At 49.9% G+C, this 23,596-nt stretch overlaps 1 protein-coding gene across 14 annotated transcripts in view; it reads right to left on the bottom strand.

Annotated features, from left to right (window-relative positions):
• Window positions 1-23,596, bottom strand: part of msi2b (musashi RNA-binding protein 2b) — a 547,783-nt gene that overhangs the window by 119,000 nt on the left and 405,187 nt on the right. For 13 of the 14 annotated variants that reach the window (XM_038814534.1, XM_038814543.1, XM_038814535.1 and 10 more), the window contains one exon: window positions 22,855-22,929. In XM_038814534.1, the coding sequence (XP_038670462.1) occupies window positions 22,855-22,929 (75 nt within the window). Of the gene's footprint in view, window positions 1-15,887; window positions 17,958-22,854; window positions 22,930-23,596 lie in introns of those variants that run through there. The other variant, XM_038814548.1, reaches the window with a different exon arrangement.

The following is a 23,596-nucleotide window of genomic DNA, read 5'->3' as shown; positions in this document are numbered from 1 at the left end:
GCTCCACCTCGCTGAGGTCTACTATGTACCCATCTCTTTCACAGTCATAACCAGGTATTAAAAAGTTAATGAAACCTCCTCCCAGTCTCATAAGCTTCCAGAGATCATTTCAGAATGAGAGTGATATCATTTGAAAGAGGGCAGAGAAAAAAAATCCCTGCTGATTACACGCCACAATCTGGCAGACACACTGAGACTAATGTGACTGGAAACCAATCATTACTCATTTAGCTGTGCCTCAATATCCAATCTATAAGAGATCCTTATCTGGCAGGACATCGCGGGGCAAACTCTTGTTAATCTGGATTCGTCCGCTCTGCCCAGACAGTGGTGTTGCTGCCGTTGCCCTGGCAACAGAACAAAACAGCCTTGAAGAACCTTCCAGCTTGAAGGTCAAGGCTGAAAAGCGAAGCAGGTTAAACAGCAAAAGGCTCGTGCGCCTCGGTGACCACTGTTTGCGCAGTCAGTCACACTCGGTGAAGCTGAACCTCCCCCAGCACCACCGCAACCCCCCCTCAGGGCCTGGCATCGAATGGCTCAGTGCACGTCAACAGGCCGAAGCCAGGTATACTGGGCCGGCCTACTGGTCAGCTTGGCAGAAAGCCAAATATCGATATATATAAAATATATATATACATGCACACAGATAATATATATTACGTAGATAAAATGCACTGTGGTTGTACCTACACTCCACACCTCCAGTGGACCTCAGGGGAGTTACATGGGGAGAAGGCAGGAGAATAGGGATGAGAAACGTATCAGCCCATGACCGAATGGCGGAGACGACTCAATGGGCCGAATGGCCTAATTCTGCTCCTATGTCTTATGAACCTCAAGCCATCTCGAGGGCGATTAGGGACGGGCAACAAACGCCGGCCACGCCAGTGATGCCGATGTCCCACGAGATAATAAAACATGCGGTAGGTGGAACAAGTTGGCATTGCACTGTTATATAAATTTAGAGTGCCCAATTCCTTTTTTTTCTCCAATTAAGGGGCAATTTAGCGTGGCCAATCCACCTACCCTACACATCTCTGGGTTGTGGGGGTGAGACCCACGCAGACACGGGGAGAGTGTGCGAACTCCACACGGACAGTGACCCGGGGCCTGGATCGAATCCGGGTCCTCAGCGCCGTGAGGCAGCAGTGCTAACCACTGCGCCACCGTGCCGCCCTGGCATCACACTTACTTAAGACATAAAACAACAACTTTAAACTGATGGGCGTCTTTGGCCTGCAGTCCAAAGCTGACAAAACAGGTTCCAACCGGCAAAGTTCCCTGAACCAGGCAACCGTTGAACACTGACTGACCCCAACATCTCCTCATTTAACATTTGGAATCTCGGCATGGAAGGGGCACCATTCTGCGGCACTAAAATAACCCGTGACGTAATATGACATTCTAGGCCTGTAACCACAGCCTATCCTCTGACTGACAGGAAATGCTCGGGTAATGTAACAAAAATTGTATTTTCCTGTTGTGTGTGTCTGCACCAGGCCCGTTTCATGAATTACACTTCCCCGTCACATCTCTTGCAAAGTATGTACAAAGAAAGCCATCCATATAGAATGTTAAACTAAAATCCTCACTGACATGAGGGTTGGAATATCTGTAATCTCTGGGTCACTTTTCTCAGTCACGCCTGGGGGAACTATAGCCAGGCATTTCGCAGGGATTCTGATCTCCTGTCAGAAGAACAATTGGGCAGCACGGTGGGATAGCATTGCTGCCTCACGGCGCCGGAGTTCCCAGGTTCAATCCCGGCTCTGGGTCACTGTCCGTGTGGAGTTTACACATTCTCCCCGTGTCTGCGTGGGTTTCGCCCCCACGACCCAAAGATGGGCAGGTTAGGTGGATTGGTCATGCTAAATTGCCCCTTAATTGGAAAAAAATAATTGGGTACTCTAAATTTATTTTTAAAAAAGAACAATTAAACTCTTATTATCCATAATCTATCGCTTAGTTAACAAGAATGAGATATTGTGGCCTTCAAGGGGGGGGGGGGGGGGGGGGGGACAGCGTCAAGGGAGCAGCAGAATTATCAAGGGCGATACGGGTATAATGCTCCTGTCCTTTTGGAAATGCCTTGTGAGCTTCGAGCCCAGAGGTAGAGATGCTGTCCACTGCAGCATAGCACCTTCCCCGCATTTCCTACATCCCAATTATTTCCTGCCCTACTGACTTTTCACGCTTCCGACACCCAACTCTTTCTCGGCCGGTGCGGAACAACCCGTGAAATGTGGTGTGCGTCAGCTCCCCCCTGCCCAACGACCACGGCAGTGCCACAATGCCCTCATTTTCCTTGTCAGCCAGAGTTTAAAAAAAATTTTTAGAGTGCCCAATTATTTTTTCCAATTAAAGGGCAATTTAGCGTGGCCAATCCACCTAACCTGCACATCTTTGGGTTGTGGGGGTGAAACCCACGCAGACACGGGGAGAATGTGGAAACTCCACACGGACAGTGACCCAGGGCCGGGATTCGAACCCGGGTCCTCAGCCCCGTGAGGCAGCAATGCTAACCGCTGCGCCACCGTGCTGCCCAACACTCTTCTTTACAGGATTCTTTTTACTAATTCACAGGGCGTGACCGTTGCTAACGAGGCCGGCATTTCTTTTTTAAAATAAATTTAGAGTACCCAATTAATTTTTTTTCATTTGAGGGGCAATTTTAGTGTGGTCCATCCACCTAACCTGCGCATCTTTAGGCTGTCACGCAGACACGGGGAGAATGTGCAAACGCCACATGGACAGTGACCCAGAGCCGGGATCGAACCTGGGACCTCAGCGCCGTGAGGCAGCAGTGCTAACCCACTGCGCCATCGTGCTGCTCATGAGGCCGGCATTTCTGTCCTTCCCCAAATGTACTTGAGATGGTTTTGATGAGTTGCCTTCTCGAAGGCAATTGAGTGCCTTGATCAGCCACTTCAGAGGGTAGTTGAGAGTCGACCACATTGCGGTAGGGTCTGGTGTCACAGGTAGGCCAGGCCAGGTAAGGAAGGCAGATTATCTTCCCTAAAGTGAACCAGATGGGTTTTTACAACAATCCAGTGGTTTCATGGTCACCATTGCTGATCAGAGCTTTTTATTCCAGATTTATTAATGAATTGAATGTAAATACATGACCAGCCACGGTGAGATTTATGTTCATGGGCAGAACTTAAAAAGGCTGATGTGGACAGAGGTGGGCACAGGCCCGGAATTTCGTACCATCGTCATCGGCTGGCATTCAGGTTTGCCGGCACTTTTCATCTCCCCCCTCCCCCTCACCCCCACGGCACAAAGTCATTTTCAAGAAAGTGTATACGGGGAGGAAGATTACCCACGCACAAGTGGCAAGTAGCCAATTGAGAGCCCTATCAAGGCCCCCCCCCCCTCCCAAGCCTAGGTGGGCCGCCCGCGGTGGCCAAAACATGGCCAATGAGAGGAAGCAACTTCCAGATGGAAGAGAGGTGTGGACAGGTTGGGGGGGAGAGAGAGAGGCCAGAGACCAGGGGGGGGGGGGGGGGGGGGGCAGGTGAGAGGCCACGCACCCCCCCACTGGAGATGCCACCCTCACTCCCAGCATAGGCATTGGGCCATGTGTTATGGCCGCTGGTCTATTCATTAGAGGGGTTGCCACTGCAGCCTGGCAACTGTGGCTTTCTCTTATTAAACCTGAGTTCAGAGGCTCCCTCCGTTGTACCTCTTCAGGGTCGGCAGCCCCCACGTAAGATGGAGGGGGTCCTGATGTGTCGGCGCTGGAGGCTCCCGCATTGGCCCTTCAGCCTCCGGAGCCCACCTGCCCTCCTCAATTGGACAGCAAGCAAGCTCCCTGACCAATAATTCACTGTCTTGCCCAAAGACACGGAAGACCTGGCATAACCACACTGTTTGGGGTCGACCCAGGATTGAAGTTCGTGTCTCGAACCCAAATGGAAAATCCAGCCCTCGTTTCCAGATCATTAGTCCGGGCACCTGGAATACTCCTCCACTAACATAAGCACTAAACTACCATACGCCCTACTTCAGTTGGTTTAATAATCCTGCCCTTTGTCATGGGAGTGGCCCTTTAAGAGATGTTTTTGTCTTATAACATGGCTTCAGTAATGTCATTGTGTGGGTGGAGCTGGGTTGTGGCTCTGTGAGTTTTTACTTTCGCTTTGAGTTTGGACTGGTTTGGACTGCACAGGTTGAAAGGAGCATTTCTCTACTTCATTTGAAAAGCTGTTTCCAGACTGCTTGATAACGTAAAAGAGATAATTGCTTTCGGGAAGGAATTCAAACCTGCTGTTTGGAAGGGGAACAGAGTATAACTAACAAGTCTTATACCAGTAAGAATGCCGTGTGCTGGGCCACATCTTTGAAAAAGGATTTACTTGGATTTGTTATTGAATTGGAACAGTTAAGTGGGAATTCACTAAGGGTTATGCATAGATTACTGTAGCTGTGTGGGGTCTTTATGTTTATAGCTGATGAAAAGTCTAGCTGTGTGTGTTTGTACAAATGTTAACTAAATCCTTAGAATAAAGCTTGTTTTTGTTTTATTAAAAGCGCCTAAGAAGTCCGTTGAATAAAACCTGAAAGGCAGGCTCTTGTGCTCATCCTAGCCAAATTTAACATAAAAGGGTTGAAGGTCAGATGGACTCCATAATATTCCTTGCAGTTGTTAAACCCTGGCTCATAACTTACCAAGAAATCTCTGATTTAGCTGGCATAGAAGTACAACCAGCTGCTAGCAAATAAAAAGTTGAGAGACACATCTATCACACTCCCTGTGTTACATATGCAAATGACTGGGCTACACTTTCCAAAAATGTCCACAAAAGAAGAAAAATCCATTTAGTCCCTGGAAACACCACCAGCTATAACTGAAAGCAATTTGTCTCGAGCTGACCCCAGCAGCAGAATACACTGTGCCTCATACAGTGCAATGCTCCTGTTGTGAAACTGCCAGACTTGGTAGCAGCAACACTGTTTTACTTACACGCACGAACAGACTCAAAACCAGCTTCTTCCCCACGACCCTCTTATGGACTGACCTCATTAACAATACACCCCTGTATGCTTCATCCAACGCTGGTGTTTATGTATTTACATTATGTTGCCCTATAATGTATTGTATCTTATTATTTTATTTTCATGTACTTAATGATCTGTTGAGCTGCTCGCAGAAAAATACTTTTAACTGCACCTCGGTACACGAGACAATAAATAAAAATCCAAAATCCAAATCCTCTCCCATTGGCCGTGACGACATGATTTTGTGAGGGGATGGTGGAGGAGTGAGGATTTAACCTATAGAACCATAGAATTTACAGGGCAGAAGGAGGCCATTCAGCCCATCGAGTCTGCACCGGCCCTTGGAAAGATTAGTTGTAACTTGTTAGATTAGTGGTTGCCATCTGAAAGGGCTGCATGTTTACCCGTCACGCTTTATATAGATTCCGGTCAGTTTAGACGCACAGTTATATCGGTCTACCAACAAACTGTATTTTTCTTTACATGTAACTACTGACCTGACTCCTCAAGAATCATTACGGGACAGAAGGAGGCCATTCAGCCCATCGTGTCTACACTGGTTCCACCAATCAGCAACCCCCCACCCCCATCCCTCTTACCCCGCCTCTTCCCTGTGACCCTGCATATTCAGATAGCAGTTCACTTCCCTTTGCAAAGTTTCAATTGAATCGGCCTCCACCACACTCTCGGACAGTGTTTTCCAGGCCTTAACCGGTGGCTGTTTTGTTTCTTCAATCAACAGCGGCTCAGTGGGCAGCAGTCACAAAGTCCCGGGGTTCAAATCCCACTCCGCAGCGAGGAGCACGGAAAGAAAAGTGTCACGACCGATGCAGCACCGAGGGAGAGCCGCATTGCCGGATGTGCCGTCCTCTGGGCGAGACGATAAAACCCAGGCCGCATCTGCCTCTTTGGGTGACTGCGAAAGACTCCCATGGCACTATTTCGATGAAGGGAAGGGGAGTTATGCCCGGTGTCCTGGTCCTGATCTTCCAAATCCGGTGGGAGGAAATCCGCTGCCAATTTATCAGCACCAAAGTGCTAATCACCCAAAACCAGGTCCAGTGGGCACGGCACTCCGATCGCACGCCTCACGCCAGACGCCCGAAACAACTGTTCGACTCGGAACTTGGTCGGGGCAGGAGACTCCCCGGGAGGGCTGCGGAAAAGCTTCAGGGGTGTCCTCAAAGCATCCCCGAGGAGGTTAAACGTCCCCTCCGAACCACGGAGGGGCCCTGGCGTGTGACCCACCAACATGGAGAAAGCTAATGGGGGAAGGCAGCGAAAAGCTTGAGAAGACTTCACCGGGAACGTGTGGAGATGAGGGAGAGCAAATACCTGCAAACTTCCCACCTGACTCAACACTGTTAGCACCACCCACCATGCATGTGGCAGAGTCTGTAGACTGTACATTGGACTCACCAGTCATCTCAGTGCCCAGTGAACCAAAGTGAAAACAAGTCATCCATGGGTCCTGCCAGGAAGAAGGTTTATCCCTCAATCGCCATCAGATAAACAGATAATCTGGTCATTACCAGCTGTGGGTGCTTGCTGTGTGCAAAGTGGCTGCCACATTTCATACATTCTTTCACAGAATCCCTACATTGAAAAGGAGGCCAATCGGCCCATCGAGTCTGCACCGGCCCTCTGAAAGAGTGCCCTATCTAGCCCCCCCCCCCCCCCCCCCCCCCCCCCCCCCGCAGTCCCATAACCCCACCTGATCTTTGCACACTAAGGGACAATTTAGCATGGCCAATCCACCTAACCTGCACATCTTTGGGCTGTGGGAGGAAACCGGAGCACCCGGAGGAAACCCACGCAGGCACGGGGAGGACGTGCAGACTCTGCACAGACGATCACCCACGCCGGGAATGGAACCCGGGTCCCTGGCGCTGTGAGGCAGCAGTGCTAATAACCACTGTGCCGCCATACCACCCGCAGTATCGCAGTGACCATGCTTTGAGAAGCCCTCCATTGGCTGCGAAGTGCTTCGAGATGCGCAGTAGTTGTGAAAAGCGCGACAGAAATAAAACTTTGAAAAATATATATATCACTTTTGCAGGTGTCCCTATCACCGATAAACTGAGAACTATTCCGTTGCATCAATTTGTGGAAAACCTACGCAAAGTATCCATGGAGAATCAGCAGCTAATGTAAAAATAGGTCACAATACCCAGAAGAGACTGCAGGAGAGGCAGAAGTGATGGTGTCCTTCCCCTCCACCCCCATCCCTTAACACCATGAAATCAACTCCACTTCTGCGTAACTTCCCAACACGTTTTACAGAGCTAGCTGCAGAGGATTATAAAGATGCAAACTTGGGAGAGGTTTTAAAAATGCTAATGTGATCTTTTGAATGCCGGTGACATCTGAGTAACATATTTGTTACACAGCCACAGCACTACACAATTAACAATTGCTCAGCAAGCTTCTGTGCCCCCTGCCGAATTTCTTCACACCCCCCCCCCTCCTTGGTTTCCCCATTAATTGGCAGGGCAAATAGATGAGAGGCAGACCCCCCTCCTCGGGCCCGCATTCCCAAACCTGCTGCTGGGATCTGCAGGGGCAGCCCAGAGGAGCAACAATACCTCATTTATCAAGTGTTCCAGCCTTTGACTACAAGAGCAAGCATTTTCACAATGTGGTCAGTGCAAATAGTGCTGCCTCTTCACATAATAAATAACACAGCACAAAAGCAGGCCATTCAGCCCATCGAGTCTATGTCGGCTCAATCAAAAAGCCATCCAGTTCACACTTCATATGCACCTACAAATTAGGAGCAGGCGTTGGCAATTCCGGCCCCTCGAGCCAGCCCCGCCATTCATTAAGATCATGGCCGATCTGAGCGTAACCTCAAATCCCACATTCCTGCCTTCCCCCATGTTGATCCAGCTCCCCCCCGAAGAATATTCAAAGATTCTGCTTCCACTGCCTCAGTAAGGAAGAGAGTTCCAGAGACTCACCAACCTCGGAGAGAAAGAAATTCTCACCTTTGTCTCAAGTGGTTTTTAGACAGCGACACCTGGTTCTCGATTCTCCGACAAGCGAAAACATCCTCTCCACATCCACCCCTCGGGGGCCTGAAAGGTTTCGGTCAAACCACCTCTCACTCTTCTAAATACCAGTGGATATAAACATAGCCACTCCAACCTTTCCTCCAAAGACAACCCACCCTGGGTGGCACGGTGGCGCAATGGCTAGCACCGCTGCCTCACGGCGCCGAGGACCCAGGTTCGATCCCGGCCCTGGGTCACTGTCCGTGTGGAGTTTGCACGTTCTCCCCGTGTCTGCGCGGGGCTCACCCCACAACCCAAAGATGTAGATGGATTGGCCACGCTAAATCACCCCTCAATTGGAAAGAAAGAATTGGGTACTCTAAAATTGGGTACTTAAAAAAAGTAACCTAAAACCAATTCTTAGGAGGTTAGAGGGGTTGAAGAAGGCAGAACCTCACTCACCCACTGCAAATTGCTGGCCATTGGCATCTCAAGGACCAAGGGCAGTATATTATGTCCTCCCCAGAGGCAAGGGGGAGGGAGGGCATTTAATCAGGTGGGTAGAGACCTTGCCACCTCCCCCCCCCCACCCCCCCGAATTAAGTCTACGGCAGGAAGGCCCATAGACGGCATTCACAGCCTGCCCGCCAATTGAGGCCCTGAAATAAGCAATGAATGCCCAACTGAGGGCCACATCCTGCCGACACTGCCATAGGCAGGTTGCCTGTCGCCGCATGGGGAGCCTGACAGGGAGAATTGTGGGGGGGGAAGAACCCTCATCCCGGTGTCTGCTTGAAACCCCTGGCACCGGGAAGTAGTGATGGGGACACGGACATCCCCTACCCTTGCTGTCCCCCGCCCACCCACAAATTAAGCCCAGTCCAAATTAAGGACTTTTAATTTCAGGGTTTATTAACAAGGAATCAGTAAAGAATTCCCAAAACCTGTATGTTTTTTGGATATGGGTAAGATTAACTTCCTGTGGAAGACTATTGAGGAGTCATGATTCTTATAGAGGGTTGATATTTATTCTACCTTATCAGATACCCTGGGCTGGATTCTCCGCACCCTCGCGCCGAAATCGTGGGGAGTACGCCACGCTGCCTGGGGCCATTGCCAGAGGCCCCACTCCGCCATTCTCCGTCCCCGACCGGCCAAAGTCTCGACGGCGTGGAACTAATGAGGTCCAGCCGGTTCGGAAACTCGCGTGGTGGCTGCGGACTCAGTCCGTGGCCGCCCTGGTCGGGGGCGGACCGATCGTTGGCATGGGGAGGCGCTATAGGCGGCCGGGGAATGTTTGTGCGGGGGTTGAGAGTTGGGCGTGCAGCCAATTGGGGGTCTCCTTTTTGGGTCCAGCTCCGCGGTCCGAGTCTGCCATGGAGCACGACGCGGTCGCTGGAGGCCACCGCCGTGCGCATGCGCGCCCTCCGACCCGGACATGCGGGGGTCGTATCTGCTGCAAAAAGCTGCGAGATCTACTCCAGGTCCCTGCTAGCCCCCCCCCCCCCCCCCCCCCCCCCCGCAGGGCTGGCAATTCGTGTCCCTTTGATCCAAGTTTTTCTGGCGGAAAACTCAACCGTTTTGATGCCGGCGTGGGGACACAGTCCCAATAATGGAGAACCAGCCCCCTAGCTCTTGACTCATTCAGCACAGAAGCAGGTCATTTGGTCCATCACACCTGTTCTGGCCCTTTGAAAGAACTATCAATTAATCCCAAGCCCCTGCTATTACCACATAGCTCTGACGGGTTTTTTTTCCCTTTTTCAGGTATGCGTCTGATTATCTTTTGAAAATTACCATTGAATCTGCTTCCACCACCATTTCAGACAGCACATTCCAGATCACAACACAATCACTGTTCGAAAGAACTCCTCATCCACCCAGAGTTATCTTTCATTCACGCATTGGTATCACAGGCTAAGCCAGTATTCATTGCTCATTCCCTAATTGCCTTTGAGATGGCCTTTGAGATGGTGCCGATGCTTCGCCTTGTCGAACTGCTGCAGAACAGGTTAGGGTGGGTGTTCCTGGATTTTGACCCAGCGATACTGAAGGAACAGCGCTATATTCCCAAGTCCGGATGGTGACTTGGGAGGGGAACTTGCAGGTGGTGGTGTTCCCATGTATCTGGAATCAAGACTCAATCACCTTGATGTGTGTCTGAAGTCATGCGTAGGCAAGACTGGGTAAGAACTGCAGATTCCCTTCCCTCACGCAAACGAGATGTGACAATCCGGTGTCGATGATTATCAATACTGGGATTAGAGTTTTTAAAACTCTAGATGCACTAATTAGTTGAATTTAGATGCTCCGGGTGACCTTGATGTGATTTGAACCAGAGTCTCGGGAGAATTAGTCTCAGCTTCTGGGTTACTAGTCCAGCAATACTACCCGCCTGCCAGTTTCTTTACCCAATAAAAACCCGTCATAAATTGGAATACCTGAATCAAATCTTCTCCCCAATCGCTCCCCTCAACCCCGGCTGGAAGGAGAACAACCCCACCTTCTCCAACATAGTCCCTCGTCCCTGGCCCCATTCTAGCAAATTGCCGTCACAGCTTCAGCCCTAGGTGGGTGGGCCAGGCTGCCTTTCCTGCCGCGATACCTGTGTGAGCCAACGAGGCTGGTCTTCCAGACCTGTTGGTGACTGAGATAAGCATGAGGGATAGCGGAGCCATTCAGCCCATCGTCCCTGTGCCAGCCCTTTGAATGAACCATTTAAGTAGTCCCAGGGTTCTGCCCCCACAGCTCCGCAAAATTTTTTATTCCCCAAGTATTTATCCTATTCCTTTCTGAAAGTTATCATTCCCATTTGCCCCCATTATCCTTTACAAGGCGGCTCTTTCCAGGCAACATATCGCGGTGTAACATTGAAGAACGGGGTTAACTCCGCTCTCCTGGGTCCAATAACGTTTTGTTTATTCTTTGATTGGACGTGGACATGGCTGGCAAGGTCAGCATTTATTACCCACTCCCAATTGCCCTTCAACTGAGTGGGTATGTTGGCCATTTCAGGGGAGAGGGGGGAGGCAGTCAACAGGGTCAGGAGACAGTAAACCAGATGGGACTTTAAAATGAAATATATGTAACGATCGACGATCGTTGACACGGTCCCCATCAACTGAAGCGAGCTTTCAATTCCAGATTTATTCATCAACTTTAACCTCCACCAGCCGCTGTGGTGGGGGTTCGAAGCGATGTCCCCAGACTATCGGCCTGGGCGGCCACATTACTCATCCCGGGACAGTAACCATACTGCCGCCATCTCCCCAACATGCTCACAGATACTGGCGGACACTTGCGCCTTGAACAGTTTATTCGGAAATTAGACATCCCCTTCAAGTGTAGCGGGTGGTGGGTGTTGCGGGTGGGGTGAGATTCTTCGATGATTTAAAAAAAATTTTTTTTCAGAGTAACCAATTCATTTTTCCAATTAAGGGGCAATTTAGCGTGGCCAATCCACCTAGCCTGCACATCTTTTGGGTTGTGGGGCCGAAACCCACGCAGACAAGGGGAGAATGTGCAAACTCCACACGGACAGTGACCCAGAGCCGGGATCGAACCAGGGACCTCGGCGCCGTGCGGCTGCAGTGCTAACCACTGCGCCACCGTTTTGAGGTCACAGTGGAAACACTGGCAACTCCAGTTAGGAAGAGATAATTATTTTTTAAAGAGACCTCAGCCAATCGTTTTGCAGATACCTTCAACAGATAGAATGATACCAAACAGCAGGCCGTTTGGCCCACTGTGGTCCTGTTGGCACTTTCCCTGTCAATCCCGCTCCTCTGCTTTTGCCTCGTTGCTCTGTAAACACCAACTATTTATCCATGCAATAACGACTAGTATGGTGCAGATTACGAGTGGCCTGGGGCCTCTAAATGGAAATCTTTAACAAAACATCCTCTACTGTCCTAATTTAACCCAAGAGAAAAACAGAGCAGATATCTTTTTTTTTAAAAAAACTGTGGATTTTATTTTCTCCTCTTTCTCTCTCCTACATAGAACAGTACAGCACAGAACAGGCCCTTCGGCCCTCGATGTTGTGCTGAGCTTTGTCTGAAACCAAGATCAAGCTATCCCACTCCCTGTCATTCTGGTGTGCTCTATGTGCCTATCCAGTAACCGCTTGAAAGTTCCTGAAGTGTCCGACTCCACTATCAGAGCAGGCAGTCCATTCCACACCCTAAACACTCTCTGAGTAAAGAACCTACCTCGGACATCCCTCCTATATCTCCCACCCTGAACCTTATAGTTATGTCCCCTTGTAACAGCTACATCCACCCGAGGAAATAGTTTCTGAACGTCCACTCTATCTATCCCCTGCATCATTTTATAAACCTTTATTAAGTCGCCTCTCATCCTCCTCCGCTCCAAAGAGAAAAGCCCTAGCTCCCTCAACCTTTCCTCATAAGACCTATCCTCCAACCCAGGCAGCATCCTGGTACTCCTGTTTCCTTCCTTCCCCCCCCCCCGCACCTTGAAGCGGACATCGCCAGCGAAGTCACTCAGCAACTGCCAGTGTCTCGATGTGCATTTTCGCAAGCGCTGACGGTGTGACTCTGGGCGCTTACAGCTCCGAGTGATCTCCAACCTCCCGGAGCACCGTCTGCTGCTGAATCAAACACTCCAAACACTACCCACGATCCAACCTGTTCTCAGGACCTTCACTCAGTCAACAAGGCCTTTCACCCACTTGATGGCTGCTTTTTAAAGCCCCCTCGTGTTTACTGAGCTCATTGTAGGAGGTTACTTACTGTGGCAGCTGTGTGATGCTCCTGCTTATTCAGGGGAAGGGGCCTATTCACTGCGTGGCTGTGTGGGGCTCTCCAGTCTATCCGACAGGATGACACTGTCACTCATTCAGCAGGGTTAAGGGTCACTCTCGGTGTAAAGCTGTTCAGGTCCCTTCAGCTGAACGGGGTTAAGGGGTGATATTTTGTGGGGTTTCCTATTTATACAGCAGGATTAGAACCAATCATAGAACGAGACAGGAGGCCATGGGACCCACTGTGCCTCTACTGGATCTTCGAAAGAACCGGCCATCTCCCTCACCCGAGAGCTCTGCTAATTCATCTCCTTCAATTGTTCATCCCATTCCCTTTCCGAAATTAATGACTGAATCTGCTTTCACCACCCAGTCAGGCTGCCCCCTCCGGAGTACAATAACTAACCTTCGCATCTCGCCTCAGGTTCTTTTCTGAAATCTGTATCCCTCTGCTCCCTGATCTTTCTAATAATAATCTTTACTGGTGTCACAAGTAGGCTTACATTAACACTGCATTGGAAGTTACTGTGAAAAGCCCCTAGTCGCCACACTCCGGCGCCTGTTTGGGTACACAGAGGGAGAATTCTGAATGTCCAATTCACCCAACAAGCACATCTTTCGGGGCTTGTGGGAGGAAACCGGAGCGCCCGGAGGAAACCCACGCAGACACGGGGAGGACATGCAGACTTCACACAGACTGTGACCCAAGACGGGAATTGAACCCGGGTCCCTGGTGCTGTGAAGCAACAGTGCTAGCTGGAAACAGTTTCTCCTGATTTACTCCAACCCAAAGCCCGCGAATGAGCTCGCTTGTCTCCCCTTAACCTTCACCCCCCCCCCAGCTTCTCCAGTCTCTCCGCATTGACTGTCGCCCTGCATCTCCAACACACGTTTGAGTAAATCTGCTCTGCAACCTCCCTCAGGCGCCTTGGTTATTATGCCTCAGGTGAGCTGTCCAGAATTGGCTGCAGTACTCCAGCTGGGGCGTAATGACTAAAGGTTCATCACAACCTCTTTGCTTTTGTGCTCTATGCTTCTATTTATAATGCACCTGATGAAGGAGCTACGCTCCGAAAACTCGTGATCCCAAATAAACCTGTTGAACTTTAACCTGGTGTTGTAAGACATCTTACTGTGCCTACCCAGTCCAACACCGGCATCTCCACATCATGGCTACCATCGACACCGCAAGCGGGCGGCACAGTAGCACAGTGGTTAGCACTGTTGTTTTACAGCACCGGGGTCCCAGGTTCGATTCCCGGTTTGGGTCACTGTCTGTGCGGAGTCTGCACGTTCTCCCCGTGTCTGTGTGGGTTCCCTCCGGGTGCTCCGGTTTCCTCCCACAAGTCCCGAAAACGTGCTTTTCGGTGAACTGGACATTCTGAATTCTCCCTCCGTGTACCCGAACAGGCGCCGGGAGTGTGGCGACTAGGGGCTTTCCACAGTAACTTCATTGCACTGTTAATGCAAGCCTACTTGTGACAATAAAGATTGTTAATTTTTTTTAAACGGCTGGCTCAAAGTGGAGTGGATCTCCAAGAAGATCGCGCACATAGACACTGACTTTGTAGACACTACAAAGATGCAAGAAAACAGACACTCACCTGATGAAGGAGCTGCGCTGCGAAATAAACCAAATAAACCTGTTGGGACCTTAACCTGGCGTTGTAAGACTTCTTACTCTATTTATAAAGCCACAGATCCTGAATGCTTTTGTAAAAGCCTCCCCAATGTGTCCTGCCACCCTAGCTCAAAGGCGTGTGTACATACACGCCCAGACTTTTCTGATCCTGCTCCTGCACCCTGACCATCCCATTGCAAATTGCACCATATAGTCCTCATGGCCTGTTCTCACTCTCCTGACCAAAATGCATCACCTTGCTGTGTCAAATTGTATCTCCAAAAATCTGTCACTATCCGCTGTGTGGAATCTCCTGTCCATTCAGCGGGTTAAGGGCCAGAGTTGATGCTCGCACACCAAGGAGCTCTGTGCAAATGTTCTGAACTGTGGAACTTTATTTCTGCACACACTACGGGTGCGAGTAAAGGATCTTTCTGAATTGCCAGAAAGCAAATAGTTCTGAGGGTTAACCGCCCGGGGTGCAAAAAGCCAGGCCCTCTGTAATCAGGTGACAGAGTGCTGGATAGGAGGAAGAGGCAGGGTCTTGCGTCATTTCACCAGGGGGGGGGGGGGGGGGGTCACGAAGGCCCTGTAAGTGTGTAAAGCGTGTGGCTATTGCTTGCGTGGAAATCGAAAAGGTGGGAGGTTCAGAGAAAGCACAGACACACACACACGCACAAACACGCATGAGCACTGCTCTATTCCAAACAAAGCAATTATCGTTTCATGCAAGTAAAATTCATGCAAGATTGGATGAGGATGTTTGTTCACTGATTAAATAAACTATGAAATTTCAACCTCAAATGAAGCTTAAATCCAGCGTGAATCTGGTCACATTTAGCGTGAAAATGATGCGCACTGGTTATTTGCTCAAATTTAACCATTTAACAGCCATATAATTCCCCAAATAAGAGCCGATTCAGGGACGCACTGTGGGATTCTTGCTGTCTGAAATAGAGGGCACAGCGTGCTTCCCTGCCATCTTACTGGGGAAAGAGCTTTCCCCCCCCCCCCCCCGGATCGGTATGAAGGAATTATTTTGCACCCAGAACATTATTACAGACTCCCCATCACCAAACGAGAGCTGCCCAAATGGCCAGAAATGTTAAATCGCTGACCACCAATTGGCTGGGTTTCACCAATGTTATTTAATTCACCGTGAAAAGGCGACTGTACTGGCCGGTGTCCTTCCTCGGCATCATGGGGTATTACAGCTCAGGGACTGCATGCCATAACATTCACCCACCCGCGCACCAAAACTGTGGGACCCCGTCGGGCTGGAGGTACTTTTTTAAAAATTGCCCCCACCCCCACCTTCTCTAGTCTTCGGGATTCAGATGACCTTCACCCGCCCTTAGATCAGCACAAGCTGCAGACCGAATCGCAGCGTGCGCGCCCTGGGGCCCAGTCGGGGAAGCTGGGGAGGGCGGCTGACTGTTAAATGGTCAAAAAATAAATACATTGCAGTTAAAAGAGGAGCACATACACACACGCACACTGCATGAGATTTGTTGAAGGAAATTCTCTTTATTTATCCGTCTAAATTAGGTACAGCAAAATACTTTTTTTCCAAAAAAAAGGGGGGGGGGGAAATGAAATTTTAAAGCAGAACAAAGGAGCTATGATTACAGATAAGTGAGAAAAGGGACCATTCTAATCCACAACAGAAAAAAAAACAAGCAACAATCAGTATTCACAGTTCTGCTATCACAAAATGAGGAATAACAAGGAGACCAGTGTCTTCACATTACAAAAAAAAATACAGAATCGAAAAGCCAGTGACTTCAACACTATTTCAAGCTATACAATTAATTACATCAAGCATGTTTAATTAACAGGAACGGAGTGACGTGATAATTTAAGCTTGTTTGGCTTCCGTGACTTATTAATTGAGTGACCTTCAAAATAACAAAGTTAGGAAAGTTTTCCTTTCACTGGCTTATGTCGACTGGACTCAGTGGAGGCTAAAGAATCTGACTGACTTTGTTCAGCTTTCGGATACTTTTTGAGCTGGACTCCTGTAGTGAGGTATCTAAGAAGCATGCAGCCTTATAGTACTAGGCCTCAAGGCCTTTAATGTGGGCGCCAAAAATCTTGCCAACCAAAAATAACTGGATTTTGCTGAGAATATGGATCATTTTAATCCAATTTATTTACTGCCCACTCGCAGTCGATTAACAAAAAAAATACTGTCATAAGTCCTTCTGCCTGGGAAAATGTTTAATCACCTATTCGTTGTCAATGCAGGCAGCGTCACTTTAAGAGTAACATGGTGAGCATGCAGCCATCTTGTTTTACGGGAGGGTTTAACAACTTCCATAGCGATTGAACGTACAGCCTGGATAAGCCAAGAAAAGGGAGACTTCTCTTCTTAATGCACACGTCACACTTTTCACAAATTTTCATGTAGTGCTTTTTTTTTTAAAAGAAAAAAACTCTTTTAAAAAGTCCCGGAAGATTGTGGCACAATTCCTCATACAGGTCTGAGTTCCAAAACAACTTTTAACCTGCAACCCCTCCCCCCACCCCCAAACCAACGCCCTCCTGAAGTCACCGCCGACTCTATGGCTGGGTGACAATTCCCACAAGTCCAGCCACCCAAGGGGCCACGAGTCGCTTGTGCCTTGGCAGTGGGCGCCAGGAACTGCTTGTTGACGTTGGGAGTGGCGTCGCCATCGAAAAACTCAACACATGCTCTTTGGTGCAGGAGGGGGAATAATCCCCTTCGCTTGTCCAGGACACCAAGGGACCACTGTCACATGATTATTATGGCAAAGAAGAATGATTGGTCAGACCCTATCGCCCCCCCCCCCCCCCACCCCCGGACTGGCTCCAATGAACTGGTTAGCGGTTAATTCGGACTTGGTAATAAACTAGCCGCATTCCAGGTGTGGAAAGACTGCGTTCCATGTTGGGGCCTAAAAACTGGTAGGTGGCCATTAAACCCTACCTCCTTGACCAGGCTTCTGGTCTCCCTTGTCCTTAAACCTCCCTGTGTGTCTTGGTGCCAGAATCTGCCTGATAACGGGATGTTACCGGCACGGTATAACAACAAGCAGTTGTGGCAGGGTGCTAACTATCGACCTAACCAAACTGGTGGGGTTGCGGCATAGCCGCCATTTTCTTTCACTTCAGGGACCATTAAAAATCAGAACTGCTCTTTTTAAAAGCAAAACCTTGCGAGTAGGCTGTCCGGCAGACATAAAAAATAGACAGCGCCGTCCGCGGCTCACGGAATTAAAAGAGGGTGACATGGAAGCAACCGCTTGTACAATACAGCAAAAAATAAAATAAAGCAAGCTTTTAAATGAGACGAAGCCACTAAATCATGCAGGAAGCAAAATGGCGGACAGCTGATGGAATGTGTTTTAAAAAATAATTAAAAATATATATATAAATATAAATGAGGTGATGGGCCCAGGCAGTTATTATTAGTGATAATTACAGCAAAAGGCAACAATTAATCACAGCCAGCTACCCAGGCACTCATTAACACTGCAGGAGACCTTGCTAATTTGCAAGAGGGAAAAAAATAATTAGTTGATAAAAATAATATCTTGTGAAATCTGGAAACAGTCTGAAAAGTGAAATAAGAAAAGAAATTAATGGCGTGAAAGGATTTTTAAAAAAAATAAAGAATGCAAGAAATCGCGATTAAAAAAAACATTAAAAAACTAAATCAAAGGTGGACGATTATTCATCACGTGATTAAAAATTATATATATAAATATCCAGATATAAATGAGGCTCATTCACTTGTACAGCACGAAACCGAAAACAGCCAATGAAGAAAGAGAGAGGAGAGGGTGAAGTGATGGACCCTGGCTAGCTCGCACATGTTGAATGAAACATTGCAGACGCTGGGCTGGCTGGAGGTACAGGCTTCCTCTACTCTGCTGTCACCAAAACATAAAGGCAGGCGGACGTTTTCACACGGCTACACCGTGAATGTTTTAACAGGCGAGGTGGCCCGCTTCACAGATGAACTCTTTCCAAACTCGGGGGGAGGGGGGGAAAGGAGAGAAAGGGAGGGAGGCAGGTGGCATGGGGGGGGGGGGGGGGGGGGGAGGCTGCTTCTGGTCAGGGTACTTTGAGCCGCCCCACGTTAGACGCGTGCCGCCGCTGGCTGGGGAGGGATCCGCAATGACGGCGTGGGAGGATAGCGGCAGAGGGGCTGCACAGTGCTTAGCACTGGGACTACGGCGCTGAGGACCCGGGTTCGAATCCCGGCCCTGGATCACTGTCCCTCTGGAGTTTGCACATTCTCCCCGTGTCTGCGTGGGTTTCACCCCCTACAACCCAAAGATGTGCAGGGTAGGTGGATTGGCCATGTTAAATTGCCCCTTAATTGGAAAAAAAAATAATTTGGTACTCTAAATTTATATTAGAAAAAAGGATAGTGGCAGAGGTACGTTGGCAGAACATCGACGTGCAGGCGCCTGCGGGCTTCAAGCGCTTGTTTCTTTCATCCGACAGCGGGTTGGGGCTAACGAGCCGAACGATCTCAGAGACAGCACGGCACACGCACAGAGCCATTCATCAAGAATAAGCAATGCAATGACATGGCGCGGGGGCAGTAATTATTGGGGATTTAAAACCCTGGCAGTGTAGTCATTCCTTCCGCTGCACATTATCCACTCCCCCCCCCCCCCTCCCATCGGAGGCTGCGAGAACCCCTAATTTTCTCCGATTCAAATTCGGCAGCACATCCAAAAATAACCCGCACCCGAGACAATAAGAATCGTACGTGCAGATTCTTTTTTAGAACCTGCCTCCGTCTGTTACTGAGCTATAAATAGCGACGGAAAGCCTCAGTGCTTTCGTTCTCTCTTCACAGTGATGTCAGGCAGCTCCGTGGGTGTCGCCTGAGTCACCAGCTCTCAGCTCACAGGGGCCTGATGGTGTCGAGCCTGCCCACATGGCTGATTGACAGCTTTAAGGTGCGCGCTGAGATTGTAAACGGAATGGACCCGCGACAAAGCGCCACGTTTCCCCAGTCCGCCTGGTCCCTGGCTACTCTAAACGGTGGGTCTTCCCAGCTTCGAGCACCGTCATCCTCACTGGATTCTGTCAACTCTTACCCCCAGTTTAGAGAAGCTTAAAACTTAAGAGAGTGTGTTGAGAAGGTGGAACTCGTTACCACAGGGAGTGGTTGAGATGATTAGAATAGGTGTATTTAAGGGGGAGCTAATTAAACAGATCAAAGATATACAGAAAGGAACAGTAGGTTATACAAATTATGAGCAGGAGTAGGCCATTGGGCCCCTGGAGCCTGCTCCCCACATTCAATAAGATCATGGGTGATCTAATTGCGGCCTCAACTCCACTTTCTTGACCCCCCCCCCCCCCCCGTAACTCTTGACTCGCTCGTCAATCAAAAACCTGTCTAACTCGGCCTCGAATGTATCCAATGAGGCAGCCCTCACTGCTCACTGGGGCAGAGGGTTCCAAACACTGGCAATGCTGAAAGAACAAATTTTTCCTCGGCGGCACGGTGGCGTAGTGGTTAGCACCGCTGTCAAGGACCCGGGTTCGATCCCGGCCCCGGATCGCCGTCCGTGTGGAGTTTGCACATTCTCCCAGTGTCTGCGTGGGTCTCACCCCCACAACCCAGAAAGATGTGCCGGGTAGGTGGATTGGCCAGGCTAAATTGCCCCTCAATTGGGAAAAAAAAAGAATTGGGTACTCTAAATTTATTTTGAATAGAAGAAATTCCTCCTCACCTTTGTCTCAAATGGGAGACTCCTTGGGGGCGATTCTCCAATATTGGGCTATTGCATTTCACGACAGATTCTGGAGTGGTGCTGGAGTGGTTCACGCCGCTCCAGCCTCCATACGCGGCGCCAAATGGCACGGCGCCAACCCACGCACGTGCGGGGGACTTCTTTAGCACGCCAGCCCTGACCAACAAGGGGCCGGGGTTCAGGGGCCGGCCGCGCCGTGAAGTGAAGTAGGCCTGGCCCCGGGGGGGGGGGGGGGGGGGGGGTGAAGAGCCGGCCCGCCGTTCGGTGGGCCCCGATCGTGGGCCAGACCCCTTCGGAGCCTCCCCCCGCAAAGGCCGCCCCCCCGACCGTTCACGTAGAGTTCCCACCGGCAGCGACCAGCGGTGAACGGCGCTGGCGGGACTCTGTCGTTTCGGCCCGGCCGTTCAGCCCATCCGGGCCGGAGAATCGGCGGCCCCGCCGATTCCAACGGCCTGCGGTCAGCGCCGCGCCTAATGTGCCGCCGCCAATTCTTCGCACCTCGAAGAATCGCGCGCCGGCATCGTGGAGCAGTTGCGGCAATTCTCCGGCCTGGCGCGGGGCTGGGAGAATCGCCCCCACCCCATTATTTTTTAGACTCTGGCCCCCGGATGCAGATTCCCCCATGAAGGGGAAACATCCTCCCAGCGCCTACCCAGTCAAGCCCCCTTGGAATCTTGTACGTCTCAACAACATTACCTCTCATTCTTCTGCACTCCTCTCCGAGTGTAGGGAACCACACTCACTTGAAGACGGTCGCTAAACAACCAACTGGTTGAACAGTTTATGTTAGTTGATGCTGGCTTCCTACCACAACACAAATGATAATGCCGTGATCTAAGACGGGTCCAATGTGTGTGCCAAATGGCAAAATGGAACCAGCCAGCAGACTGCGGAAAAGGGACAGGCCAATCATAGGAAGCAAGTCATCTCCACAGGCTCTTGCCGCAACACATCTGGGTCAGACGATTGTGGGGTTCTGACATAGTTGGACATTCGACCTGTGAGTTCACAGAGTAACACTTTTTCTTATTCATAATTTTGTGAATTTGGCATCCACTCCTCACATCACCAGGGGCGAAATAATTATCCTCCAGAAATATACAAGATCCCACATGGAGCTAGAGTCGCAGTAAAGTAGAATTTGACTTTCCGATAAAGGCCCCTCTTTGCTGTGCCCCCTGCCGTTCCAACCCCCATTTAATGTACCTCGTTGAAAAAATGGCCATTACAAAATCAATTCAGCCTTGCCGCCCTGCCGAATCTTAATAAACACACCGCACTTTTGCCAAGAAATGTCCTGCCACCCCCCCCCCCCCGATATCCATAAGCTGCGGATAAAGATAAGCAGACTGTGCGTCTCCCTATGTGATACGGTCATTTAATCACTTACTCTGGTTCGAACACGTTATCAGAAGGCATACCCAACGTGATTAAAAGCCTCAACTACCCAGCTGTCTCGAGGTGACAGTGGTTGTGAAGCCATCGAGATGAGTGTGGGGAGCATTTGAAGGAAGAGGCATCGGAAGATCTGGCAGGTGAGGGATGTGTTATCCATTAGGAATTCTGCACGATGCGAATGAATGGAAACGTTGGGATTCTACATAATGGAAGTGAACGGGAAACAGCCGGTCACAAATTTGGGTGAAGAATGTTAAGAAGCTGGAGGAGGCCATTTGAAGCTTTGAGCCATCCTCAATCTTGACTAGGCTGACTGAAGCCTTGGGAACGGGGTGAATGAATGAGACTAGACAGCCAACGTATCCGCGATGAGCCCATGCCTTGGTTATGTAATGTGACAGGGCTTCCAAGGTGATCTTCCTCGTAGCTTTATGGAAATAAATCTGCTGCCATGAATTGGTTTGGTCCATCTGGGGCTCCAGTTCCAGTGTAGATGTGGCTGACTCTTAACTGTGAACTCCTGGGCAGCAGGGTGGCGCAGTGGGTTAGCCCTGATGCCTCAGGGCGCCGAGGTCCCAGGTTCGATCCCGGCTCTGGGTCACTGTCCGTGTGGAGTTTGCACATTCTCCACCGTGTTTACGTGGGTTTCGCCCCCACAACCCAAAGGTGTGCAGAGTAGGTGGATTGGCCACGCTAAATTGCCCCTTAATTGGAAAAAATGAATTGGGTACTCTAAATTGAAAAAAAAACTGTGAACTCTTAACTCTGGAGTAGCCTGTCAGTTGGTTGTGGTTGGCACACTGCCATCACATTTTCAGGGCATTAAGGGACAGGGAATAAACGCCAACCTTGCCAGTGAAGTTAACGCCCCAACGGAAATCATTTGCCAAGAGGATGGAAGTGCTATTGCCACCGGGGATCAGAGACGCTGAGCTCCTAAATTGCAACCGTGCCAGGGCGAGGCGAAGGGTCAGAGAGGACCAGAGTAGAGGTGAGGCCCCCATCACAGGGGAGAGAGGCCCTGGGGGTGGGGCGAGGGGGGGACGGGCGCTGCGGTTAGAGGGGAGAAGTGATAAGTTATTTGCCTCCCTTCCCTCAGCCGGCGATCTGACCATGGACCTCAAATTGAAAGAAGATTTCGCTCCAACATTTCAACCACCTCGTGGCTTACAGATAACCAGCAGAGGCTCACTGGTCACTGGAATAAAACCGCGGAAACCCGCAGGGAGGGGGCGTCGCGGTTTGCTTGTTCAGCACGGTGATGGGGGTGGGGATTGGGGAACGGAAGGATTGGGTGGCCGGTTTGTGAGATAGAATTAAAGGTCCACATACCTGGGAACTGGTAGCTGTAGCTTGGGGCGAATCCTGGGTATCCACGACCATACGTTGCGACAAAGTTTGGGTAACCTTTAAAACAATATTTTAAAAAGGGGGGAGAAAAAGACAGATGTCAGGTTAGAGGAAGCAGATTGTGACTGGTGTGTGCATCTGAGTGTGATATCTGTTACATCCTTTTACACTCACTCTACCAGGATTACTACAAGGCAATTGTAATGAAGCTTAAAGCTCAGGTGAAACAAATAAAGAGGGTGCATGTTTATACATATTTCAAGGCAGTTTTGTCCCAGAGAAGGCCATTGGCAGCCAGCTGTGCTTCTGTAGCCAATGATCATTCATCATGTGTTGATCCTTGACAGTTGACCCTTAACCCTGAGCTTACCTGAATTCCATTCCATGCGCATCTTCCAGCGCACACATCAACCAGGTAGCAATCGACAGGGAAAAAGAACACTGGCCGATTCTTTACTCCCCAAACGGGTGAGCACCGGGGCTGATTGTACCATCGCTAACTCAACACAGATCAGGACAGGAACTGGCTGTGGGATCGTTCTCATCCATATAGCTGTCTTACTTCCTTGTGACTTTTTGTCACCTCAAGACAATGATAAAATTGAGGTGGGAAAAAGGACTGGGCAAACCCGGTGACGTAAAGAAGTTACAATGGGGGAGGGAGTAGAGTAAACTTGCAAACATATTATTGGAGAATGCGTTAATTATTGTACTACACGTGAAA

The sequence above is a fragment of the Scyliorhinus canicula genome, chromosome 12, assembly GCF_902713615.1.
Source record: "Scyliorhinus canicula chromosome 12, sScyCan1.1, whole genome shotgun sequence".
NCBI lineage: Eukaryota > Metazoa > Chordata > Chondrichthyes > Carcharhiniformes > Scyliorhinidae > Scyliorhinus > Scyliorhinus canicula.
This window is presented reverse-complemented; position numbering and strand designations above follow the sequence as displayed.